At 42.0% G+C, this 15,213-nt stretch overlaps 3 protein-coding genes across 3 annotated transcripts; 2 read left to right on the plus strand and 1 right to left on the minus strand.

Moving 5' to 3' along the window:
- Positions 1-4,997: 4,997 nt before the first annotated feature.
- Positions 4,998-7,476, plus strand: LOC129583326 (dnaJ homolog subfamily C member 9-like). The gene is made up of 6 exons (XM_055475094.1): positions 4,998-5,465; positions 5,528-5,680; positions 5,736-5,852; positions 6,096-6,307; positions 6,744-7,026; positions 7,148-7,476. The coding sequence occupies exons 1-6, from the start codon at positions 5,372-5,374 to the stop codon at positions 7,207-7,209; spliced, it is 921 nt and encodes a 306-aa protein (XP_055331069.1). The 5' UTR covers positions 4,998-5,371; the 3' UTR covers positions 7,210-7,476.
- Positions 7,477-7,528: 52 nt separating this feature from the next.
- On the minus strand, positions 7,529-10,568 carry LOC129583226 (UBX domain-containing protein 4-like). The gene is made up of 7 exons (XM_055474933.1): positions 10,317-10,568; positions 10,056-10,184; positions 9,804-9,922; positions 9,175-9,347; positions 8,484-9,066; positions 8,180-8,340; positions 7,529-7,924 (listed from the first exon to the last, which is right to left on the minus strand). Exons 1-7 carry the CDS (start codon positions 10,396-10,398, stop codon positions 7,807-7,809), a joined length of 1,365 nt encoding a protein of 454 aa, XP_055330908.1. The 5' UTR covers positions 10,399-10,568; the 3' UTR covers positions 7,529-7,806.
- Positions 10,569-10,680: 112 nt separating this feature from the next.
- Positions 10,681-13,409, plus strand: LOC129583227 (isoamyl acetate-hydrolyzing esterase 1 homolog). Its single transcript, XM_055474934.1, has 4 exons — positions 10,681-11,182; positions 11,239-11,507; positions 12,189-12,402; positions 12,781-13,409. The coding sequence occupies exons 1-4, from the start codon at positions 10,820-10,822 to the stop codon at positions 13,153-13,155; spliced, it is 1,221 nt and encodes a 406-aa protein (XP_055330909.1). The 5' UTR covers positions 10,681-10,819; the 3' UTR covers positions 13,156-13,409.
- The last annotated feature ends 1,804 nt before the right edge of the window (positions 13,410-15,213 follow it).

A 15,213-nucleotide genomic window follows, 5' to 3' on the forward strand; every position in this document is an offset into this window, starting at 1 on the left:
CGTTGTTAATCATGATGAATGTGTTTAATGGGATTGAAAAGGCGAGACGATTATCGCCAAATGTGATACACATATCATCTTGAAAAGTGAAACCCATTTTCCAGATCCCCCCGCGATCATCATCATGTAGTTCACATTTTCCTTAATCGATACGATTAGTACAAAGACGATATTAATGCCCCGGCTTATACGGATAAAAATGCAATCATACGCTTTATTGATCAAACCGATTTCAAAGTTCACCACCAGCACTTATCAAGCAGTATCTAAAACATCGATAATTACATAAATAAACCTCAGAAAATAAATGTAAGTACGAGTAACTCTAGCGCTTCACGTTAACGTATAGGTACCGGCATTTCTGTCCAATCATAGAAGTATGCCTTGTTTGTTGTATGTGTTTACGAAGATAACCACAGTACACAATAAAACTCAAACGCATGTTGTACAAATTTGTACAATTTCCTTGCAAGAGCGACACTCATCTATGCACATAATATCTGAGGAAAAAACAAACTCAAATAGGACAAAACCTCCATCACAAAGTAATGCGGAATGTTTTCTTAAAAATGAATTTTCAACATGTCTTTAATTTTTCGATACTTCTATAAACATTTTGCGACTAGCATTGATTTGGTCTTAATAATATGCTTTCTTTCTCAAAATTTTGCTTAATTGCTCAAATTTCTCCACATTCTTTTATTTTATCATATGTTTTTATGTATTAAGGAAGTTTAACCCGGTCGTAGCAAAATATTATGTAAATGAAATATTTTGCACAAGTGGTTTCTTCTGCTTCGCATGCAGAATTAAATAGACCATACATAACCAATAACAGCAGGTTGATCTGATTAAAAAGTGCATAGCGTTAACAGCGTACAAATGAGGACGCTTGTAAGCGATAATGTTGTAATTAAAATATATTAGATCCGATGCCCACTGCGCAGCCGCAGTGTGATGGTTGTTTATGTGACCTCAACGGGACCCTAATGAAAGCATTAGACGACAATTGGCAAATTTCCGCTTAATTGACTATTTAGCCAGAAAATCGTAATCATGAGCCAAATGGGCAATCGTCCTTATTGCGTTTTCCCCGGCCATAAAGGCAACGTGTGTTCGGCACTCTGCAAACAGTTAAAATGGTGCAGCGGCGCGAGCACGGGCGGCTACTGTATCCACACAGCCATAACAAGCCCATGTTATCTACAGTTACAGAGCTGGGACAAAAATAGGAAGCAGTAAAATGTATCAGATTATATAGCCGAGGAAATGGTGCGGAACCGGATGATCAGATGTGTGACCTGACGATTTAATTATGGATGCCATGAAAAACGTATCACTGCCACTATCATCATGATCAAATCATCCGGAAAGTCTGTAAATTCAATTGCTACACAGTCTCCATACAAAGGATATACGCCGCTTTGGCTTTGAACTTTGTATTGTACACATTCTGATTTGGGATTAGAACAATTTTAGCGAGCAGAAGTGCTTCACTGGCTACCTTGCACAAACACGGCTTATTAAGTATCCGGAAACGGTATGCACGCATTCTTAACCGCATTATACGCAGCTATTTATAAAAAAAACCAGTTCTATACAAGGCATAGACAAATTCCGGTTAAAAATTGCACGAGCTGCAAATTACTTGAATACTTTAACCGCGTAACTGTGGCTACCGAAAAATATGTATTATGTACGCTTTTATGTATCATCTCATTTAACAATTTTTTATTGCTCAGTAATTTTGAGTTAGCTATCGTTTTTAGCACCAAGCTAATATACTTGCTTGTGTATTTAACAGCATCAAGAAAGATGCGATATGTTCAAAAGTAAAATATGTTAATAATTGCAAAACGTTTAGAGCTGGCAAGCAGCTGCAAAAAAAGATACTTCTATGTAATTTAGCGCTAGCTCCATGCCGGCTGTTTGGTAGCATGTATAGCTGCAGATATAAAATCTATAGATATAATATCATAAAATTTTAACCTCCAGGAAAATTATCACTTTATACTATATGAATACGTATAAATCTATTTAATTTTGCCTTCTGCGGAAACTCATCGATCTCCATTGAATAAAATTGTTCATTAGTCAGCTAAGTGGCAGTATGTGTGTTAATGGTCGAATTTTCACCCAGTGAACATCAGAAGGGCGTTTCCGAAATGCGCTCAATTTCCGTGTTTATGTAAACGCGGTGGAAAAACACGGCCATAAATTTTCTCACTGGCTGGTCAGCCGTAATTACATCCATTTACTGTATCTGCTTCGTTCACATTGATTAAATATTAATCCGGTGAAATCGATAATATGCTCACAACACGTACGAGTGCTAACAGTTTTCAATGATTCTCTTTCTCGTACATTTTATATTGGATAATTTAGTACATCAAGTAACAATATATTGAATTTCCATTACAAATCATAATTTTGAGCTCGTTTTAAAATCCATAGTATTGTCACAGCCATGCACATTGCACAGTATGATAATCAGCCCGTTTTCGAGTTTAATCAATTTCAGCAACTCCCGTACGTGAAACCTCTAAAAAGCAGTAACGTCTGGGACGTTTTCACATGAAATAGTGGGGTGTGTAGGCGGCATTCATAAGCGCGTTCGTTTATTTTGAATTATGCCGCCTGAATACCTTGTGTTGATAAGAAAAATAAGAAGACTAAGGATCTCCCGACTGATTAGGAAAATGAACGGCTGCCGTTAATAGGATTGTTTCTCTGTTGTCCTGCGCCGGTCAAACGGATCACTTCCACGTCAATTGTCCTGAACTGAAAGTGGCCTACAATTAAAGCGACGGTGAGCCGGCAAAAGTCGTTTATCGAAAGCTGATCATGTAAATGGAGGTTTTGTGCGGTGCGGAGTCAGCCGCATATGATATCCAAAACTCCGATCCATCCATCTCACCTCGCGCTTATTTAGGGCCTCGGCACATTATCCGTCAAGTAGGTAATCCCTTGCCGACAATGCACTCCCCCTTTGTGATGCACCCAACCCGGCAATTCTCAGCCGCAATTATCCCAGCTTATCGCGACCAATTGCTTGGGTGGCCACAGCGAAATCGCCAACTATGCACAAATATGCAAATGCATCAGAGAAGTCAACGACGCACTGGCCATTTACATAAAATTACAATAACCCATAAGATTTACTGTTTAGCACGACAACTTTAGGACGGTAAAAGCTATCCCGGAATATAGCGGTCTGTTTACCAAGCTACGTAAATTGTAAAGTTTTCTTGGCGAAGTACTCCAGAATAATTGAGCATTGGCTATCGCCGGTGATTTCGTTTGCTGGCGGTTCGGTAAAGGTGAACGGACAATGTCCATTGCGTTTGTGATGCAATAGGCAATATGTGCTTACACTGTTTAGCCGCCAGCATTACACCACTGCATTTCACAAGAGTGCGACAAAGAGTGACTTTGTGATTCAGATTGCGCAAAAACTTTAGCAATAAACCGGGGTTAGAATAATTGTTATGCAAACTCATTTGGGAAGGAAATTGCAACAGTGAGGATAGATTTCTCCCATTCTGCCTTTCTCTAGTGGTAAACAGTGTTAATAATGGTCAAGATAAGCGTTATTTGCACGAGGATGCGACACAGCAGCGCCAGCACACAGCCAGCTGGGGAAATTGAGCCGAGGCGTTGCTTGGAAAGCGATCCGGGCGACATTAATGCCTCGATCCGAAGCAATTAAATGGAAATAAGTGTTTGCTCGCTCTCTTCATCCTCATCAATTAGGTAGCCCCAATGCGTTGTTACAGCCTCGGCCAAGGAGCTCATTTGTGGTGTGCAGTGCAGAGAATGCTGAGCGATAATGAGTGCCTTATTCGCGCAGATATGCCATCATATTAGAAGAGCTGTCCTTCTCATCGCGCTTGTGCACAATTGGTATTCAAGCTGCTGGACGATGATGGATTGGCTCTGATGAGCAATGACGTTGATGTATTGAACAGATGAATTCTTTTCCTGCAACTTCTCCCGGCCTTTTGTACCGGCGGGATGGTGCAAAGGAAAGGAAACACTGCTACATCCAAGACAATTGTCAGTTTTGCAGCAGGAGCTTAATTACAGAAGGAGGCAGGTTCTCTAATTGAATGCCATCGTGTCCGGTCTCTGTGCCGTTGCCGGGATCATTAGATCGGAAATTGCTCGATGATAGATAGATCGGTGGTGCACTGAGCAATTTCGGGCTATCTTGAGTCGTGACAACGGTTCACACAAACGGAAATTGGTAGCCAACTGCGCAGTCATTTGCCAACAATTTGCTCGGGAATAATTAAGAGTTTTTAGGTGTACGTGTTTTCCACGATAGCGAGAAGTGAAAATGGAAAATTAAGGAGAGAGGATAAGCAACTAAGCACATATCTGCAGAGGGAACATCGATGACCGATCGACGAAGGTGTCTTATTTTTGTTTGGTTGGCACATTTCTGGTAACTGACCACTGCGCTTCGCTTGATTTTCAGTTATTCGTAATGTTATTACTTACTTCAGTTTCCCAAGGTTTACTTAGATCTCCGACGTACGAACTTAAGAACCACACGAGCGATTAACCGCCTAGAGTAGGTAAACGCTGTGGATATTCAGTGTTAATTCGTCTTCAAATACTTAAAGTTACAATAAAACACAAACGTGAACGCTGCCAAAGACGAACAAACAAGTGTGCTTTCTATGCCTTCTCCGTGATGTTACGCAACACACGTCCGCTGCGGCTTAGAAGTGACCTTTCCGCGGCGACAGTGCTACATGTACAAATCGGTCTAAACTCTAAAGCCGCGTGGATCGGTGTAGAATGCAAATGCGTACATTAGTAAATATTTTTCCCACACTATGCGATGTTAATAACGCAGTTTTAAAGTACATTTGTTTAGCATTATCAGATACATACGAAATGAAAACGATAGCCTGAAGTCTGCTGACGGTATGCGGCACTGTACAGTGCACCCATACGTACTAATACACATACGTGTGTGTTGAATATGATTTCATGGCGCGCATAAAAATATGAATATGATTTCATGGCGCCTGCCTCAAATTACTACTTTGTTAGCCTCACGCCCCACCACCCCCTTACGATTCGCGACACACCTCGTCACGCTTGCTGTGCCTTGCTTGGTGTCAAAATTTTCGCGCGAAAAATCGACAGGGTGCTTTAATTTGGATTTATTTCGCTCTGTCAGCTGAGCTGTGTATTTCGCTGTTTCAGTTTGAGTATAACTTTGTTTTGCTATTGTTAAATTCTGTCAAGAGAATTGACGGTGTAAGCGGGTTTTGTAAAGTTATCGTTTCCATTCCCGAGATTGTTGTGGTACTCCTTGGTTGTATTTTCCCACGAACTCGTACTCCTAACTTTCGCAATGGGGACCTTGACGAAAGAGCTGCTAAAGTACTTCAACACGAACGATCTTTATGAGCTCTTCAACATTCCGAAAACTGCTACGGATGAAGACCGTATGTTTTCCCCATCTGCACGCATGTTTATTCGGGTATTTGTCATTTCGGATTTTCTGCAGTAAAGCGCGCCTACCGTAAGATCTCCCTGGCAGTCCATCCGGATCGCGTGGCTGAAGAGGATAAGGAGTCTGCCACCGTGAAATTCCAGGTCGTTGGGAAGGCTTATTCTATCTTGTCGGATAAGCAGAAACGGAGACGCTACGACAGAAATGGTACTGCTTCAGTCAAGCATACACTGTACAGTTGTAGATATTCAGCTTTGCGCAGGAGTCGTCGATGACGAGCTGGTTTCCGACACGGATCGCGATTGGTATGCCTACTATCGCGATATGTTCCCCGAAGTGACGACCGAAGATATCGATGCATTTATTCAGGAGTATACAGGTACTGGCACGCGCCTTTTTCGCAGTAGATCACTATTTGAAATAGGCCTCAGGCCTGCTATAATTTTTGACAGATATTTTATAGTGATTAATCAGAGTCAAAAATACCATATCGAGAAATTCTGGTTTTAAGTTTTTGGAAGTCATTAATTCTAAGGCAATTATGGCGTTGTGTTGCACTAAGTACATTCCGGAGCATGCAGTTGCTGTTCGCGTGGTTAAATTTCAGTTGCATATATTTTAGGTTCGGAGGAGGAACAAAACGACCTTCTGGTGTATTATGAGCGTTTTAAGGGTGATATGGACAAAATCATGGAGTGCCTTATGGGATACGACTTCCAGCGGGAAGAGCACTTTCACACCATCATCAACCAGGCCATCAAGGACGGGAAAGTCAAGGACTATAAGACGTTCACCAAGGAGGATCCGAAGAAGAAGGAACGCCGTCGTAAACGGGTAAGTTGCACCGTAAAAGTCAGTACTGGTAGTTAGTACTTACTTACTACTTGATGCTAGTTGGTAGTATGATAATATTTCTCATTAACTTCGATTTTTCCCCGAAATAATTCAGTGGTGTAATAATTTATTTTAATGAGCAGACACCTGGGAAAATTGCGAAAACCTGAATGTCTCTTTTAGTATTGCTATAGTTATTAATGGTGTGTAATGTCATTTTGATTAACTGGGCGTTAAAAATGCGAGCTTTGTGTTTATTGATATTTCACAAATTTTTTTTTGTCGATTTCAACTTGAATGTTCTTGTTGGTGTTTCTTGCTGGCTGCAAGATGTTTATTTATGTTTGTTTTATTTGTCTTTGCAGTTAGAGGTTTTGTAGAAATTAGTGACGATGCTTTGTAAAAAGTGATGGAAGGTTATTTTGTTGTTTTTTAGTTAGAAAAGGAAGCCAAGGCGGCAGAAAAGATCACCAAAAAGCGGGATACTGAAAAGGCCGGCGGCGACGACGGAATGGCTGAACTGCGGAAAGCGATTTTAGACCGACAAGAAGCGCGCGGAGCCAATTTTTTGGATAAAATCGAAGAAAAGTATGCTAAGAATGGTGCGAAGAAAAATAAGAAATCTGCGTCGGATGAGGAATGGGACGATGAAGAGGACCTGTTGCCGGGAGACAACTGTGACGATTCCGACGATGAAAAACCGAAAAAATCCAAGAAAGGTAATAACAATGTACTTACATATACAATACATGCTGCACTTATACAGTGTACTAATTGCGAATGTTAAGTCGCAACTTGTTTGTTGCCCTATTTGAGATAATTAGAATTCGGTTTTTGTAGGGTCAGCGAAGTCCAAGGGAGCCTCTGGTCGGCCAGCGCCCAAAAAACGTCGTAAAGTATGAATGATTTAATGGATTCGACATGGCTCACAATTAGTTCCCTTTTGTTCAGTATCAAATATGGATCTTTTACAAATGCTGTCAAAGTTAGGCTTTCGTTGGAATCTTTATTTGTGGTTCAAAGTTTTGGTGATATGCTACTCAATTATTGAACGTTTTATATTATTACTTTTTACTGCTAAGGGCATCTTTTTGTAATGCGTACATATCGGCGTCTCGAAATATTTGAATGACCACAGCCGTTGGAAGATGAAGATGACTGAAAATAAACACTTCTGGAGTTCACAAGTAGCCAGTTATGAGTAATCAGTGGCGAGGCATGCCGCGCAAAACCTTTTTATTGGAGAACCAAACTTAATGGCTGTATGTTGTACGGAGCACTAACGGGCCAATGCATAGTGCACCGATAGAACTATGAAGAATGCTAAGTGCTTTAAAAGAAAATTTAGTGATGCACCATCTCTACTTCGTACTGCCGACAACGCAAGTCTGAAATCATTTCTATAAAAAACCAGTGCGCAACTCAAAAAGACAAAATCGTCGCAAAAAACACATTCAACTTGAACTGACTAAAAAGCATGTGAATTCCAAATTTTCACATCACATCTGCTGTGTGGAATTTCCATTATACGTCGCATTATCCGATGGATGACGCCGACGGAGATTGTCATTGCCACGATTCCCTTGTACGCCGGCTGGTCCTCTTCGAGTATTATCGCTGCAAAGATTGGAAAGAACATTGTGGATAAATAATGGATGCACAAGTTGGCTACAGCGGTCAATCAGCCTCAATGCGCTGCCTGTCAACACAAGCTCGCAATCGATTGTACTTTCAAAAGTCTATCCGTTATCGCTTCAAAGACGACGGAAGTAAGAAGTATTTAGCCCGAGAGTAACACTAATGGAGCGCTTTTATTAAACATACAGTACAAGTATTCTGTTTACACTAAACCAACGAATAAGTTACACGCACCCTCCGGCGAAAGGCGAATCATCTCTCCGTGGTGGAAACAAAAGAGCCACAAGATAATTCAAAGCCTGAACGGGCAGTTTCAACAAGAACAAGATGTTCGCCATTAAATTCTGAATGAACCCATTGGAAGGCTGAGCAACAATTCCGCGCTTCGCCGCATCCTGGAAAAACTCAACGATAGAGCAATCACAAACGCGTTGCAAGCATAAACAGATAAAACTGCGTACAATTTAAATCTTATCACAGGCAGCACAATAATACATGCAACAGAGGAATCAAAATTTACGAAAAAGCCAACTCTTACCGCAGGCACAACGATCAGTACACCATTCGGTACCAGCCCCAATAACCGCAATGTCGACTTGGCATCCTGTTTCGTGAACTCCTTCCGCGGGTACATCTGAAGAAATCCGATTTCTCCCCGCAATCCCGTCTCTTTTCGAGCGAATTCAAAGGCTTCCAGCAGCGGATCCGTGGCCTCGAACGTTCCCACGAAGGTCCGCATGCCTTCCGCGGTCTCGTAGCGGAACTGAATTTTCGATTTGGTATAATCGATACCGGAGGATGTGGACGGTGTTTCCTTGACGGGGCTCTGCACCGGAGCGGGTGGTGATGGCGGCGCTGCGCCCTTGGCTTCGGCATCACGGCGGTGGCGTTCTTCTTGGTCCTGCTTCAACTGCGCTAGAATCTTCTGGCGGTACACCTCGTCGTCCCGCTTCTCTTTGGCCAGATCTTTACGGACCTGTTCGGCTTCGTTGACTTTACGCTGGCGCTCGGCTTCGGCCATGAGCTTCTGATCCTGACGACGTTGTGCTTCTTTCTGACGCTGCTCTTCCTCGACTTCCTTTTCCTTGCGTTTACGGATTTCCGCTGCCTTGGCGTGAGCTCTAAACATTTACGGGAAAAAACTCTTGAACCAGATAACAAACAACAGCTAACGATGTACAACACACCATCTAAAGGTTGAACACTACCATTTTGCTATCGTGGCTTACCGAGCAATTCGAGCATCGAGATCATCTTGCGATGCAGCGGAATCAGAAGTACTCTCCGACGGTTGATTCTGCGAAGTCTGCGACTCCGGTGCTAATCGGACAACCGTGGGCGTTGCGGCCGCTGCTGCCACCAGAGGCGCTGTCGGTGGCACACCGCGCTGGCGATTCCAGGTCTAACGGCAAGCAGAAAAACCAAAAAATGGAAATCAAGACGGAAAAAATTAACAGATAAATTAAATTAAATCAGTTATACAGTCGAAGCAGAAATAAGATTTTTACATAAATCAAATATTTCTTTTATATTAGCAGTGAATATTCAACTCGAGGGTTCTATTAATACGACTAAACTAACTATTAATACGACCACTTAATATTCACGTTCCTCGAATACACGCGATCGACGCTTCAGTACTACAGCTGCTTAAACGTTTTACGTATTACAGCGTACAGTTTAAAAGCTTATTAATCATTTTTTCAACATAATGGAGCAATCAAATTGAATTGTTACACGGCAAATTACCAAATTAAGCAAACTGTTCATTTTTTAACTTTACACACTCAAACTGAGCGATCAATGTTGAGTATCACAGTAAGGCATAGTTTCAAATTTTTCGAAATTTAATGTCTACCTCAATGCCCTCCCGCATGCCGTTAACAACATCGTCCTTGTTCTTGGGAGAAACCGAAAACAGGAGTCGTCCCGTTGCACCATCGATGAACTGCAGCATAGGCACGGCCGTGACGGGATCTAGATAACCAGCACAGCAAAAACTCTTACCAACACTGCCACAAACGCCTGAACAAACTGTGACAACGAATCAAGAACGAATTCGTAATTCGTATATTCACAGCCCGTATCATCCTTTTGAAGTGCCACTTACAAACGGAATTTAGCATTTCATATTCATTGCTGCCCTGGATAATGCGCAGCAGAACAACGCCAGGCTTCTCGCTCAAGTTTTTGACGTCGCTCTCTCCAAAATATCCGTCCAGTCCTTCGTTACTGGCATCTTCAACCACAACACACACTTTACGTCACGGAATACGCCACCAAACAACAACGGAATTACAGTAACAGAATAATTTGTATGTGTAGAATCTAAATCTGGAATGCCCAATGGATGATGGATGCTGTTAATCACCTCTCACAAAGATGCAGAGAACTCCGGAGCGCTCTTTGCATAGCTTCACAGCATCGCTGACTGATCCCGTAAACCAAGCCATTCCAGTGGTTGTTTAATAGGAACGCAACAAAATGGTCTAGCAATTTCAAATCAGATCTGCAAAGTAAAGCAAAGAAATACAACAAATCGTAGAATCCCACGTGGCAGATATACCTCTGCAACCGAACAAAAGTTGGAAACAAAAAGTGGAAGCAGCACAAATCAAGTGCAAGTTACAAGTCAGCTAACAAGCAGCGAAAAAAAATCGTAAACAAATTTAAGTTTTGGCTAACCGCCCGCGGCCGTAAGCCGTACTGTATACTCAGTAGAGTGCAGACCCGGAATGTCTTGTCTTTTTCTGAGCCTTTTCACTTTTCGAAGTTTTGTGTTTTAATGTTGTTTTCTAAATTTTATCCTTCGTTTTCTGGGCTCCATAGTTTTGTTATCTGCTGTGCATTGAAGTGATTGAACCAATCACCATTATGGTGCGAGGGCATGTGCTATCGAAAGATTTGGTACTTGCCGTGGTGCGACGGCACGAAGTGGTGAAAAGCTATCGGAAAGTGGCTACGGAGTTGGGCATTGGTGTCGGGTGTGTTGTAAACATTTTCAAAAACTACGACCGGATAACAGGCGAACGCCTGACCACCCACGCCCGGGGAAAGAAAAGCAAGGTTACCAAAGAGGAAGATGAGGCACTATTCCAGTATATCAGGAAACATCCTGGAATCTCTTGGCTGGACGCCGTGAATGCTGTCTTTCCTGACAGCGAAAAACTGCGTTCCATCTCACGATCTACTACCTACATCTTTATGAAGAAATATCAGCAGCGGAAGCGACGAGAGGTAAATACTGCTACTGTCAGTGTTCTTGTCTGTGTATGCTGACAGGTTGTTTGCAGACAATTGCGAAGAAGAAGGGAATTCCTGTGGAACAAGTGGGCCAAAAGAAGGTGAAAACTACGAAGAAAGCGCTTCCGCACATGGTTCGGCCGGATGGTGTCGTTCAGTCGGTTATTGGACTGGAGAGTGCTGTAATTATACCCGGAATCCAGGAGCGTTTCATCTGGCCACAGATTGTGTTGTTTGGTGATGATTATTTCCAGAACTGTCAGGGTCCTGGCGGGCTTGGATGCCTTCTGGCTTCGCAGTTGGAACGGCCATATGTACGGTATGAATGTAATTCAGGCCTAGTTTTTATCAGGTTTAAAGTTTTAAACCGTTTAATTGAACTTTTAGCTCTCTCTTCTAGCTCTCCTTCTCTTCGCGCTCGCTTCTCTCTCTCTCTTTTCTTATAGCAGCAAGAAGATTCGCTCTAGATTTTTTTTAAATTCAAAGTGATACAAATTAAAGTTAGACATAATTCAATCATCTCTAACTTTGATTTATATCAGTTATGATAATTGCCTATTAATTATGCGAGTAACGTTGATTAATTTTCCTGTTTCTTTGTTGGAATTTGAATATTTATCATGTTTGTAGCTTTTTTTGAATATTACGGCCGGATTGTAGGTTACTGCAGGAGCTTTTTTGATTATTTTACAGACTGTACAGTAAGCTGTTTGGTGCTCGTTTTCGTTTTTGTATGGAGGATGCACAACTGGAAAGTTTTAGCTGCAGTTGCTTGAGCGCGGAATAGGTGTAGTATGGGTGTTGAATTTAAATTTCGATATACTGTAATTATGGAAGGCTTACCGCGTTTACTTGTAATTTATTTTGGATAAATAAGTGTAAATTTCTTCTTGGCATCACACAAGGCACCATTGATTTCGGCAGCTTAATTGTTTCTAATTTAGCAAAGTAAGAGCCATTTTAATTTTATAATAACATGATACGAGCGTTGTTATTGCAGGCGATTTGACATTTTGAATCGGGGCTTTGCGGGTCATACCACCTATGCGGTACGGAGCACTCTCTGCCGATTCCTGCCCAGTTTATTCTCGCCGGATATCGCTGCGGTGGTGGTAATGTTTGGAACGAATGATGCGCAACAGAGCGATAAAAACGGACCGGTTCCGGTTGAAGAGTACTCCAAGAATCTTACTGATTTCGTGGATCTCTATCTGGTTAGTTCGAAGCATGATCGAATAACGAATTATTCAGAAACCGGATAACGAACGAATAACGAATTATTCCGAATGACGAATTATTCCGAATTATTGGAATAACGAATTATTCCGAATTATTCCGATTGCTTATTGCAGTCATACGAATACAAATAGCACCCGTTCTCTAGAATGATCAGTTGATGTTTTGGTTAACATTGAAAACGCTTTGTCAGCGCTGTATGCTGGGCTGGGCATTAAAATGTGAGATGATAATAGTATAGTTATTATTATTATTATTTGTTAAGACTGAAATAATACTTTTGAACTTTGGCATGATTAAATCTGAAGGCGATTCAATCAGATGCGAGTCTTTCACTTTTTCCCTTCATTTTTCAGAAGCATGGTGTTCCGGCTAACCGGATAATTTTGGTGGCTCCCACTCCGTGTAATCAGGAAGCACAAGCCGAACAGTGTCGTAAAAACAGGCGATCCAATGTCACCCTGTACAAGTACAAGGTGGCGGTGCAGGATGTGGCGGTCAGTCGCACCACGCAGTTCTTGGATCTGTACGGGGAAATCATGGAGCATCCCGACTGGAGAACCCTTTTCACGGACGGAGTACAGCTGAACGCCTTTGGATCCAAACTTTTCATGGCCATTCTGTGGCCGAAACTGGAGGCACTGCTGACGCTCCCGACCGATGTTCCCCGCTTCCGGAAATCACGGTTGATCTCAGTGACCTTTTCTGATTTTTTATGGTATTTTGTTTAATTGCACATTTATTTGTTGTGAATATACTGTTACGCTAATGCAGCGAACGTTTGGTGATTAGTTTAGCCGCATTTAGTGAGAAAATAAACTTACAAGTGCGCTCTGCGTTTACGGTTTGGGGCGCGGCTGTTACACATGATTAATTCTGCAAATGAATAGCTAAGAAATGCAAAAGCAAAGTGATACCTTTATTTTCGCGCGCCTGGCGGCGAAAAATTTCCCACTGAAAACCGAGAAGCGAGTTGAAAGCTGAATGTCTGTGGAAGCGCTGCATACTTTATAAAGAGATTTTGCAAATGACGTCAGACAGCTGCAAATTACAATCTCCAAATCCTCTGACAGTGGTAGAATGATACTAGGAATTCTGCAGTCAATAGGTACGAGAATAACTGATCCACAAAGGTAAGAAACGGAACTCTACTCAGCAGTAAAATAACTTATAAGCTCCAAGTATATCACAGTATTAAAACCGGTGGTGTTATGCGGAATCAGCAGCTGAAACGCAAGATACTCGTACATACATATTATTGAATCACAAAACGGCGTTATAGGGAGTGTCTTGTTGCAACTGCACACTGTTATGCTTACACGGATCTCGGCCAGGGTGCGCACTATATGGTATTTGATTCATTTTAAATCAAGAAAATTACAAATTTTAAACGGGACGTCTCGTCAAAGTTGCTTGAAGGACATGATGGCGGGCCGCGGGGGTCTTGTGACTGTGGGCGTTCGCGTTGCAGGGTAGCATCAGTTACACGGAAACAATCCATTTCATCCGGACGAATGATTTCAAAGTACGGCATCTTAGTGGAAGTAAGTTGAACTAACAACCCTCGAGCATCTTGCTTATTACTGGAAATTCCTGAAAGAAATTCGATGTTATTTGCGCACGGGTTTGTCTGAATTTTGCGCTTAGTAAAAGATATACAGTGCTTAATTTTTCGTTCACGACAATCAGTTTTCAAGCAAAATTAAAACTGGTTAACCGATGGTGACCTAAACAAATGTCGGAATAATCATCGGAAGATCCATACACACATATACGTGCGTACCTGCAGCACTGTCATTACCTACCGCGGTATAAAATGTTAAACGCAACCCAGAATTATACGAACACAACTTCATTGCCCATAATCGTGTGGGATTTTTCTTTGGTCTCTGATCTGTTTGGATTCTCCGTCGGGACTCTGCTAAACGTGACCGTGCTATTGTTAGTCATCATAGCAAAAATTCCGGTTTCCGCTTTCAGTGTTTATCTCGTTAATATTCTGATTGCCAACATCTACCATGATTTGCCGGGTCCACTGCTATTGTTCTTAATGAAGATCTATCCATCGGTACGCAACAGTCCCACATGCTGCACACTCTTCCTCTATACCCAGCTCACGTCATTGGCTGTGGTCATTGCGTCACATTTGCTGGTGACATTAAACCGGCTTTGGGCTGTTGTTCTTCCGTATTCATACCGCACCCGGCACAATACGAAAATGGCAACTGCTCTCTGTGTAACGGCATGGCTGTACTCAAATACATTTCTCAACGCAGAGGTCATCTTGGACGCACTGTACTACAGGTTGCCGGTGGATAAACTAGCAGGCAGATGCTTCATGAACGGTCGACCTATTCAGGCACTAACATCTTTAGCGCTGTTTTTGCACGCCATTCTCCCAATGTTGACAATATTGGGGACCTTTCCCGTTGTCTGGTTTAAAAGCCAAAGGATCGTGCAGTCGAGAATCAGTGAAAAGATTCGTCCTGCCGGAACTGGAGACTACTCTGTGGATCAGCAAAGTGTCACTGTCGGTTCCTTACCATCGAGCAGAAAGCGCGAACAGCGCAGTGCTTTCTTAATTTATTTTATTTTAACCTTGTCGACAGTTGTTTTCTGGACTCCCATTACGACAGCTATGAGCATTACAACGTTCTTATTGACGCCCAATATTGCTATTATCACCTTTTATCAACTTTCTTATTTTCTGTTCTATGTGGAAACGATCGTTGATCCCATATTGCTCGTTAGCTTCAATAAGGAATGGAAATATGGCTTGCGCAAGCGTT

This window comes from Paramacrobiotus metropolitanus, unplaced genomic scaffold (assembly GCF_019649055.1).
Source record: "Paramacrobiotus metropolitanus isolate TYO unplaced genomic scaffold, Prichtersi_v1.0 Parri_scaffold0000010, whole genome shotgun sequence".
Taxonomy (NCBI): Eukaryota; Metazoa; Tardigrada; class Eutardigrada; order Parachela; family Macrobiotidae; genus Paramacrobiotus; species Paramacrobiotus metropolitanus.